General features: G+C 37.9%; 2 protein-coding genes across 3 annotated transcripts in view; one reads left to right on the forward strand and one right to left on the reverse strand.

Moving 5' to 3' along the window:
• The first annotated feature begins 10 nt into the window (after positions 1 to 10).
• On the forward strand, positions 11 to 6635 carry polr2c (RNA polymerase II subunit C). The gene is made up of 9 exons (XM_051883498.1): positions 11 to 269; positions 1861 to 1910; positions 2068 to 2136; positions 2231 to 2283; positions 2395 to 2523; positions 2599 to 2650; positions 2730 to 2898; positions 5873 to 5947; positions 6358 to 6635. Exons 1-9 carry the CDS (start codon positions 184 to 186, stop codon positions 6500 to 6502), a joined length of 828 nt encoding a protein of 275 aa, XP_051739458.1. The 5' UTR covers positions 11 to 183; the 3' UTR covers positions 6503 to 6635.
• A 168-nt stretch (positions 6636 to 6803) lies between these two features.
• Positions 6804 to 11646, reverse strand: part of shank2b (SH3 and multiple ankyrin repeat domains 2b) — a 113043-nt gene continuing 108200 nt past the window's right edge. For both annotated transcript variants that reach the window (XM_051883485.1, XM_051883486.1), the window contains one exon: positions 6804 to 10591. In XM_051883485.1, coding sequence (XP_051739445.1) covers positions 10054 to 10591 — 538 coding nt within the window. In that variant the 3' untranslated portion in view covers positions 6804 to 10053. The remainder of the gene's footprint in view (positions 10592 to 11646) is intronic.

Below are 11646 nucleotides of genomic sequence, written 5' to 3' on the forward strand. Positions count from 1 at the left end.
GTCTAACCGGAAATGGTACTACAGTGATCCGGATGCTAACGGAACGAGGGCGGCCAGTGACCAATGTGCTGCTGTCGTTTGTTATTGTGCAGAAGAGGCGCTGGAGGCTGGAGTGAATGAACAACAGACCGCACATATAGTTAATTTATTTATTATCGTCCTAATCTTGAGCTTAATTTCACTATGCCGTATGCCAACCAGCCCACAGTGAAAATCACGGAGCTGACGGACGAGAATGTGAAGTTTGTGATCGAGAACACGGATCTCGCGTGAGTGATTTGATCATTTAGCTTTTTAAATCAAGTGTACTATATTAATGACATTGAAATATGTTTATCACTAACAAAAATATGACATTATTAAATGCTGCGGAGCAACGTGTAAAAACTATGGTATATGCATCTGGCAAGAACCTTGCCAAGTACCATGATATTACTGATTCCATCACTTTACCATGGTACCGCTATAGTACTTTTTTAGTGTGTGTGTGTGTGTATAATGACAAACCATAAAGATAAAATATTTTATTTTTAGTTATTTTTAACGTTTTATTTTAAATTTTTATTAAGTATTACAACAGTATTTTTTTTATTTTAATGTTTAATGCTAGAAAATTACAAAATCACTAAAAACAAGGTTTAAACTGTGTTTAGTTTGACCTGCTGAGGCTACATTTTATGTAGGTTAAAGGGTTAGTTCACCCAAAAATGAAAATTCTGTCATTAATTACTCACCCTCATGTCGTTCCACACCCATAAGACCTTCATTCATCTTCAGAACACAAATTAAGATATTTTTGATGAAATCCGATGGCTCAGTGAGGCCTCCATTGACAGCAAGATAATTAACACTTTCAGATGCCCAGAAAGGTACTAAAGACATATTTAAAAGGGTTAGTTCATGTTTAAAGTTCATGTGACTACAGTGGTTCAACCTTAATGTTATGAAGTGACGAGAATACTTTTTGTGCGCCAAAAAAACAAAATAATGACTTTATTCAACAATATCTAGAGATGGGTGATTTCAAAAAACTGCTTCATGAAGCCTCGAAGCTTTATGAATCTTTTGTTTCGAATCAGCGGTTCGGAGCGTGTATCAAACTGCCAAAGTCACGTGATTTCAGTAAATGAGGCTTCGTTACTTCATAAGTGTTTTGAAATTTCACTGATTCACCACTGGGGGGTGTGACTTTGGCAGTTTGATACACGCTCTGAACCACTGATTCGAAACAAAAGATTCGTAAAGCTTCGAAGCTTCATGAAGCAGTGTTTTGAAATCGCCCATCACTAGATATTGTTGAATAAAGTCGTTATTTTGTTTTTTTTGGTGCACAAAAAGTATTTTCGTCGCTTCATAACATTAAGGTTGAACCACTGTAGTCACATGAACTGTTTTAAATACGTCTTTAGTAGCTTTCTGGGCATCTGAAAGTGTTAATTATCTTGCTGTCAATGGAGGCCTCACTGAGCCATCGGATCTCATCAAAAATATCTTAATTTGTGTCCTGAAGATGAACGAAGGTCTTATGGGTGTGGAACGACATGAAGGTGAGTAATTCATGACAGAATTTTCATTTTTGGGTGAACTAACCCTTTAAGTACCTTTCACTGACCTTTTTTCTCTGACATTCACTCGTTTGTTGAAAGATTCACAATTCAGAAAAATTTTATTGTCTATCTGGCTCACACAATACAAATCAACAATACATATAGTACAACAATCAACATAAAAACACAAATCATCATTATTAAAAATTCAACTGGAAAAAAAGGGACAGTTTCAGGTCCTATTTTTTTTTTTATCATATTCATAAGAAGTAATTTTTTTTTAATATTGCTGTATTTTTTTTTTCTTATTCAGAGTGGCGAACTCGATTCGTCGTGTGTTCATGTCAGAAGTTCCAACCATCGGTAAGGATCAAACCATCTGTCTTCTAGATGTTTTTATTTCCAGCCCTTCTAGATAGTTTTTATACAAACAAGTTGATGTAATAATGTGTTTACATGATTTAATTATGCACTTTGTCTTTTAAATCTGTTAATCTGATGTAATGTGCTTGTTTGCCAGCTATCGATTGGGTTCAGATCGATGCCAACTCCTCTGTGCTCCATGATGAGTTTATTGCACACAGAGTGGGTGCGTATATTTAAAATCTCTCCAAATCTTTGATTTCATTTGTCTTATAATGCTAAGTGCGATCTCTCAAAGTTAACATGCTCGTGTTTTATAGGGTTAATTCCACTCACAAGTGATGACATTGTTGACAAGATGCAGTACTCACGAGTAAGTGTGTATTAAACTCTTAAATGCGGTTGCATCTGCATGAATATGAATCATCACATAAATTGTAGAGAAGTGGAACGTAACGTTTTGCTGTCTTCGGTTTCCCATCAGGACTGCACATGTGATGATTTCTGTCCGGAGTGTTCGGTTGAGCTCACGCTAGACGTAAGATGTACAGAAGATCAGACTCGACATGTGACCTCACGAGATCTCTTGTCCAATAACCCCCGAGTCATCCCTGTACGTATATATTCTCCTCACAAACTCCGGTACAGACACTGTGTGTTTTCTGATGCGCTGTGTCTTGTTCTTCAGGTAACATCCAGAAGTCGAGACAATGATCCCAATGACTACGTAGAGCAGGATGGTGGGTCAAATTCCTCTTTCTAATTTTCTGTATAATCACTCAGATGTATTTGCATTCATCATTTGGGGTTTTTCCACAGACATCCTTTTGGTGAAGTTGCGGAAGGGTCAGGAGCTGCGTCTCAAAGCATACGCTAAAAAGGGTTTTGGCAAGGAACACGCCAAATGGAATCCCACCGCAGGGGTGGCGTTTGAGTATGACCCAGACAATGCGCTGAGACACACGGTGTACCCGCTTCCACAGGAATGGTATGGTTCTTATGCAACCCTTCTTAAATCACTCACACATGCGACTACATTTTCATGCGAGGTGACTAAATAATGCCATTGGCTAATAAATTGTTAGATTTCACTCAGCAGTGTTTAAGTTAGAGGCTAAGTATAAGTTAAGCACAGATATATTTTCACTTGTCTTGAACACTCAGCACTTAAGAGAGTTTTGCTCTCTTTTTTTATTGCAGTTCATCTCAATGAATGTGTAGCGTATTTGATGCACAGTAAACTAGTGTGAAGGCACCCGACTAGCTGTCGCTTAGCTGAGAGCGCTCTGTGTTTCTTTCACACACACAAAGAGAGTGAGAGAGTCTTACATACCACATAGAATTGACGCTACATGTAAATATTTTTTTTTGTATTTTCCAGTCAAACAGAGTTCATTTGGAATTATTATGCCTTTAAGAACAAGCAGAAGCCACTGCCGGTTTCTTCAGTAGTGGGCGGAACTAACGCGCAAACGCTCACCTATTATCGTCCGTATTTCAGCAAATCGGTTGTAGTGAACGCAGACGACGTGATTAATATTCATTAATAGGGCTGGGTATTGACACAATTTTCACGATTCGATTCGATTTCTATTCACATGCTTTCGATTTGATTTCGATTCGATTAAATATCGATTATTTTGGATTATGTATATCAGATAGGCTACAATACAAGGAAAATTTTCTAGAGGAAAAAAATCTCAACTAATGCTGTAAACTACACATGGGAGTCAGTTGGTACTACATTACTATAATATTGTTAAAATTAACTTATTTATATACAAACACTTAAATTACACTCAATTATGTTTTTTATAATAACTAAAGTTTAGAATTACATAATCATATTTCTACTCCAATTCATTTTTTGAAATATAAACATTTAAATTGTGGCTGTCATAACTGATTTATTTAAACATGCATTAAATATTGAGGAACATTAAAAATTACAATGAATATGTAACGGTGCATATATTTTTCAGATAGCTGACTTTCTAGAAAATGACTTTAATTTTTCTAGCTGACTAATGAGTTTATGGTCACTGAATATTTTTTCTGAGGTAAATGTGACGTTACGTGACATTGTTTACAAGCTGTTTTATTAACGTCTTTCCGAGGTTGAAACACTGATTGAGGCATGATACGGATTCCGGTAAGTTGTACTGTATATTTTAACATACCTTCAGATGTTTATTCTTGTTTATTTCGCGCTGTAACTGGTATTAAAGCGGAGAGGATGTTCACATGCGCTCCGTACTGCCGCTTCTCTTTAACTGAGGCGCTAAAGCGATCTGTCACGTCACATTAAACAGCGCCAAAACGGTATTTATTTTTTGAATCTCATAATAAGATGGACGTCATTTGAAATCTGAGACTTTGCTTCATATCAAAAGTAACAAAGATTATTGCGATTTACTGGATTGGAGGCGCGCTAAATGTTCCGTTCATTCATCAACTGAAAACAGACTAGACTAATCGATTCTTGGGATTTAAGAATCGATATCGCTTCGTAAAAATCAGAATCGATTAAAATCGTGAAATCGATATTTTTTTACCCAGCCCTGTTCATTAACTCAGCAGCTCATCAGACCTTAGGATGTTTTATATTGTTAGTAGTAGTAGTAGTAGTAGTAGTATTATCTTATCAGTATTATTGTTAGTTTTTTTTTTTTTTTTTTTTTTTTTTTTACAGAAACACTGAATGACCAACATCTCAAGCACCAACAGCCCTAAGTTCTGTTAAAATGACAAATATGCATTTACACATGGTTGCCATGTTTTAGTTCAAATTACTTAAGTTCTATCATAAAAAATGCTTGACTGACTGATGTTAAATGTTTCATTTTTTGCATTTTTTATTAATAAATTGTTCATTAATTATATTAATATTTGTATGTGTATAACATAACATTATGACCACTGATAGGTGAAGTGAATAACACTGATTATCTCTTCATCACGGCACCTGTTAGAGGGTGGGATATGTTAGGCAGCAAGTGAACATTTTGTCCTCAAAGTTAATGTGTTAGAAGTTTGACAAGGGCCAGATTGTGATGGCTAGATGACTGGGTCAGAGCATCTCCAAAACTGCAGCTCTTGTGGGGTGTTCCCGGTCTGCATTGGTCAGTATCTATCAAAAGTGGTCCAAGGAAGGAACAGTGGTGAACCAGCGACAGGGTCATGGGTGGCCAAGGCTCAATGATGCACGATACACAGTGCATCGCAGTTTGTTGCGTATGGGGCTGCATAGCCGCAGACCAGTCAGGGTGCCCATGCTGACTCCTGTCCACCGCCGCCTGTCCATGAGCGTCGCTTACCTGGGGAACACATGGCACCAGGATGCACTATGGGAAGAAGGCAAGCCGGCGGAGGTAGTGTGATGCTTTGGGCAATGTTCTGCTGGGAAACCTTGGGTCCTGCCATCCATGTGGATGTTACTTTGACACGTACCACCTACCTAAGCATTGTTGCAGACCATGTACACCTTTTCATGGAAACGGTATTCCCTGGTGGCCTCTTTCAGCAGGATAATGCGCCGTGCCACAAAGCACAAATGGTTCAGGGATGGTTTGAGGAGCACAACAATGAGTTTGAGGTGTTGACTTGGCCTCCAAATTCCCCAGATCTCAATCCAATCGAGCATCTGTGGGATGTGCTAAACAAACAAGTCCGATCAATGGAGGCTCCACCTCGCAACTTACAGGACTTAAAGGATCTGCTGCTAACATCTTGGTGCCAGATACCACAGCACACCTTCAGGGGTCTAGTGGAGGCCATGCCTCGACGGGTCAGGGCTGTTTTGGCAGCAAAAGTGGGACCAACACAGTATTAGGAAGGTGGTCATAATGTTATGCCTGATTGGTGGGTGTGTGTGTGTGTGTGTGTGTGTGTGTATATATTTGATTTTTTTTTTTCTTTCAAAAGATGTAATGTATAATTCTGTACCTTTCCTCGATTGTCAGGCCTAAAAGTGAATATTCAGAAATTGAAGAGGATGGACTTCAAGCTCCATATGATCCTAATGGCAAGCCAGAAAGGTAAGGGGGTTTAAACTCTATCTTACACAAGGATATATGCATCGGAATTGCACATATTTTAAAAGTGTGCAAAATACAAAATGTAGACAATTTAATAATAAACAAAAAGACTAAATAACTGCAGAATTCTGTTTTATATTATGAGGAATTGCTTAAATGTGTTTGTTGCTTCAAAGCAATTTTGTGATTTTATATTTATATTGAATTTATATAAATATAAATTTAAGGCAACACATTTAAGAAATTCCTCATAATATACAAATAATTTGTTTTTATTCAAAATCATCTGTTATTTACAATTTAATTGACATTGTATATGCGTCATGTGCTTGCAAATTGAAGAACATAATAGTTAAAAAAAAAAAAAAGCATGTCAACACAAATTAACAAGATTTTTTTTTTCCATCTAGGTTCTATTACAACGTGGAGTCCTGCGGTTCACTTCGGCCGGAGACCATCGTCATGTCAGCTTTTGCTGTGCTTAAGAAGAAACTGAGTGATCTGCAGACACAGCTCAGCCACGAAATTCAAAGCGATGTGCTCACCATTAACTAAACTGCTAAAATACTGCTTTTTTTTTTTTAGATCACGCTTTTGGGAAAATATATTTTTTCAGCTGTTTTTTTGTTTCTTTGCATGAAACCTGTTGTGATGGAGAATTCTATGAATAATAAACACATTAAAACATTGTGTCGTTTAATTTTATAAGTTGCAAATGTGAAGAGAAAAAAAAAAAAACACTATGAACACCAGAGGGCAGGGTTTGTGTGAAAAATATATGAAGAGGCCATTCTGTTCATGATTGAAACATGAAAAGACAGCGTGTATGGTCATGACAAAGCATAGAACAGCATGCTGATAATGGGAACATTTTATTTCAAGCAAAACAAGCCCTGAAATGGATGTAACAAATTTACATAAAGCCTCCCCGAGACAAACTATGTAAACAAAACACATGGCTACGTGAGACAGATTGACAACAGATTGTGCAATCATATTTATTCGTCCCGTAAATTTTGGTTGTTTCAAATACACAAGTATCGAGGGATTGCGAGGAAAGTGCAGTCACAAAAACTTCTCTCTTTGATTTTAATCATGAATTCTAGTTTAGCACAAAATTACAGCAACATAGATCAAGTGAATGCATTCCTCACAAGAAGTGTGTGAGACAAATATGAAGAAACAGAACTCGTAGTCCAGCTCTAATTTGACATGTCTTCCTGCGTGTCTTCATATAAAATGCGTTTTCAAAATCGGATTCTGCGTAGACAACGATTCTGTGCTGCCACTGTCATTTCTGCCAGAAATATAAAGTGTCTGTTTTCAAATATCGTAAGGTGTGAAGGTGCGGTCACAGTAGCGATATTTCGCGGGCAAAAAGGTCCATACACAAGCTTTCTGTTGGCAAACACGGTTAATTCGCGTGACAAACTTGAAGAGAAACTAAAACATTTTCGCCATCACGCGAAACTCCAGAACGCGCGGATTCCGCCCCTTTTCAGCGCTGCGCTCGTTGTCTTTTGACTTCCGGTTTGTATTTCCACAGCGATCTTATGTATTTATGAATGAACTGCTCGTTTTAAAAACTTCCCGGTCTACTGACATTTGTTAAGACATCTGCTTTAAACATTACAATGCTCATGATAACTTTCATTAACTCTACAAAAAAGTAAATCCACTTTACCAGCTAATTATTCTTTGACAGCGATGCCATAGAAATATACAGAGCTACCGCAAAAATCGAAGTTCAAAGACAAAATTCTAAAGATGGCGGCGCGCTTGTTTCTCTGGCGCATACCGGATTTCGCCCGCGAAATTTCGCGGAGTAACAGTAAAAGTGACCGCATCGTAAGTGGCCTAAATATGTGCTCGTTTTGTTTTTCGTCAAGTATACACACCACACAAATCTACATTTTAACTTCTTTCTTTAATTACATAGTCTAAAAGAAGCAGGTGACAGCCATTATCTCGTTATTTTTCATATCTTCTAATTCACTGAGACCTATGTATATGTAAATTTCATTTCATATTATTATATACTGTACTGTGGAATACTGGCAAAAAAAAAAGACCAAACAGTGTTCTTTAAATTTGTGTATTGCTTCTTAACTGATACCACATAGATTTTTGGCACACCACATATCAGAGTTAAATGTCATAAAAATTTCATAAATATTTCTATAAATCTTTAAAATACTGTGCTGTTTCCTAAAATAAGATATATACTGTAGAGATGATAACTCTAACTCCTCTAAGGTCGAGAGATAAGCAAACATATATATAATTTATTTCTGAATCTCTTCACTGCATACTTTTAACGGTCATCATAACTTCATTCACAGCCATTCTCAAAATCTGTCGCCTTTCCCTCAGTTCTGTCGTTACCCACAGTGCTTTGAACTTAATACTGAAGGTGAAATGTGTAATGCTGGCTGTCCTTTCGTGTCTCTGTGATGTTTTTAATCACAAATATGAATATTATCTCCATTCTCATTCCATACCTGTGGGGTTCTATGGCGTTTAAAGTCCGATAAAATTGATGCATCTCTGAGAAACGAGTCTCTAACAACGGGAAAATCACAACTAAACCTTAGATGATCTAGAGATGTTGTGGTGTGTCAAATTGTAACACGGATAGGCACACATTGCAGGTACATGTTTAAAATAATAACGTAATAAACAATAACTTCTCCCAATTGTTGAGCAAACAAAAGGATTGCAGGACATAAAATGAAAAGGACAAGTTTTGGTTAAACAGGACAATGAGAATTTACACCTTGTGAACCCACTTAAAAATTGTTGTAGATGGTTGTAGGTTTAGCTGCAAAAAAAAAAAAAAAAACAACCCAAAAAAAACGTCCAAATCAAATTTCAATAAAAAAAAAAAAATGAAAATAAATAAATAAATGTATTGATATGAAGTCCTGTATCAGTTACAATTGACGACATTGATATGTATAGATTAAGGAGGTTTCCTGTAGTTTTGAGGACGTTTCTTTTTACCACCCAACAATCAAATGATTTAGCAAATTCTCATTACACTCAAAAAAAAAACAAAAAAAAAAAACATAAAAATAAATGATTGAAGAATTCACCACATAAAGACATAACATACTGGCCCTTTCAGAGTGATTGTGTCAGCATTCGACTCGAAGCTGTCAAATTTGACCAAAAAATAATTGTCAGATTCTACTTTAATCTGGTTCATTTCCATTCACCCATGAAATTAAACCTTGGTATTTCAGTTTGCAGATCCTGTGAAGATCCATTATTCCAAATAAAAACCCACTGGAAATTAATACCGACTAGCAACAGCGCACCCTAGAGTTGACTGAAGGTACAAATAAAATGTTGGTGGGAATGCTGTAGACCTCCTTACTGCATGGAAGACACCTAATAGTAAACCACAATTCAGAAAGACCAAAGAGAATTGTTGATCATTCAGACAAACATCCAATGTTAGCATATTACAAGACTTCGAAGATTCAAGATGGTGGAGAGACCTGCTGCTTGCTACGGTTACGTTTATTCGCACGTAGGGAGATTTGAACTCTGTTTTCAAGTGACCACGGCCCTTCTAGGACTGTCAGTAAATGAACTGAGGGACATCTAAATGCCCGCCGATCACATCTCAGAGATTCATGTACCTCTTGGTCAGAGGTTTAGGAGGGAAAAAAAGCAAGATATTTATTTAATAGGCAGCTGATACATAGACAAAGGTTCCCTTTTTTCCTGAAGAAATATTCTCTGTAGAATTGTCTTAGCAAATATAGAAAATGGATCCCCAGCTCTGCTGGTTTCAGTGCATTCAAAGGAGGCCAAAGTCCTTAAAAGCCAAAGGATAGTCAGCTCATATTTGTAGTTTCCATACAGTGTGTTGGCTTCAATGTCCTCTCTGGTGCCGGAGCTCTTGGAACGGAAACACAGGGAACCGTTTGTGCTTACGCGGATATTTCGAATGCTTGAGTTTCTTCAGGATGTGTCAGTTCCTAAAATCCACCAAAAGCATGATAGGACAACAAAGTGTTCAAATTAGTGAACCAAAATAAGGGAAGAGGGAAAACGAAGCTTATGAACAAGATGCGTGGAGGACGTCTCGCCCAGTCTCATCTGTCCAAGAGGACTTTCAGTGCCCGCTCGATGTTCATTCTGTGACCCACGCGAGTCACACCCAAGTCGATCAGATCCTCCTTTTGCAGGTTGGGCAGGTGGCTGCCCTCGATATCGTTGTCCATAAAGGCATCCCTGTGCTCGCCCAGGTTCAGGCTCTCAAGCCAGTCAGCCACGTCCTGCTTGCTCCACATGAGGACGGGTTTGGTGGCGAAGGGCTTGTTCGACGCTGCCTGGATGAGGGTGAGCGGGGAAGGGGAGCGGCTACGCCCCGTGCCTAGACTGAGGGGCGGTGTTGGCAGGCCAAAGACATCCGTCATGGTGGGGGAAGTGGCCGAGGTTGGGAGGGAAGAGGCACAGCTGAGACCAGAGTCCGGCGGGGACATAATAGGGCTCGGGGTGTGGTGGTGGGGAGGCAGGCTCTCGGCCTGTCGGCACGGTGACGGGGCAGGCACGTTGGGGCCAGGCTGGGCAGTGAAGGTAACGGTGGTGTTCTGCTGTGTACCTGAGATGAGGGATACACCATCCTGATTTCTGCAAGAAGACAGAAGGATAAAAGTGAAGGAATATAAAGGAATATGTATTGAGATGTACTGAAACATATGAGACTTGAGGAAGAATGTAAAACTATATTCCTGCAAAGATGCTAAGGTGTTGAAAGTGATTGGCAGTTATTTTGTTTGTTTGTTTGTTTTTTGAGCAAAATATGACTTGGACTTTATTTAAATACCAACGTGTATTGAAAGTATGAGTGTACTGTAGGTGGTTTAGCTTTAAGGAGGCTGTGAATGTGATGCTCTTTAGCAATGCAATGTCCTTGCCCCAGGTTTCTTCTTATACCCAAGGTGTGTTGGCCTACATTTGTTGAAGTAAACTTTTACATTTGCATCTGATGTAGCAAAGCAAATAAAACCAAAGATAGACTCATGTAAAGAGTACTTGAACTACTCTAAATTGATGCAATAAAAAATACATCAGTAACAATATACAGTGGGCAAGTTACACGTCCATCCCAGAGCTTGAGATTAAAAATACCTCAGTTCAATGATACAAATAACAAACATGCTAAAGTTCTATACTAAAAAAAATCTATTTCTACTCATAGTGAAAAAAACAAAAACAAAAAAAAAACATCTTTGCTCAGTGTGCGCTAAACATAGTGCTCCGCCTGGGCTACAAGTGCATTTTAGGGTCAGTTCTCTGGTCTGTAAATAACAACATCATTCAATAATGAATGAGACTTGGAACTTCATGTCAATGGCAAATCACTGCCTGTGCAATGTAGCAGCCATCGGCGTACACAACCTTTGCACACGCATATCAAGTCAATTGCTGATGTTTTGCAAAATAAATGACACATAAGCTTCAAAACCTAACAAGGTTTCTCTGTAGGAATCATCAGTAAAAAAAAAAAAAAAAAAAACTGAAGATGGCAGACGACACCAGAGAAATATTGATCGAAAATACTCTTCATACAATACTAAAAGGAATTGATCAAATTGTTTAATGTTTAAAAACAGATAATTTTACCCAAAACTTTTAAGTGCTAAGGATATATATATGCTTATTAATGTATTGCGGCGTTCTTC

Source organism: Ctenopharyngodon idella, chromosome 24 (assembly GCF_019924925.1).
Source record: "Ctenopharyngodon idella isolate HZGC_01 chromosome 24, HZGC01, whole genome shotgun sequence".
Taxonomy (NCBI): Eukaryota; Metazoa; Chordata; class Actinopteri; order Cypriniformes; family Xenocyprididae; genus Ctenopharyngodon; species Ctenopharyngodon idella.

Bases quoted from the DNA above. Each gene is read 5' to 3' on its own strand.
- polr2c (XM_051883498.1), top strand. From the start codon at position 184: ATGCCGTATGCCAACCAGCCCACAGTGAAAATCACGGAGCTGACGGAC. The intron at 270-1,860 runs GTGAGTGATTTG...TTTCTTATTCAG, and splicing joins ATCGAGAACACGGATCTCGC to AGTGGCGAACTCGATTCGTC. The intron at 2,284-2,394 runs GTAAGTGTGTAT...GTTTCCCATCAG, and splicing joins ACAAGATGCAGTACTCACGA to GACTGCACATGTGATGATTT.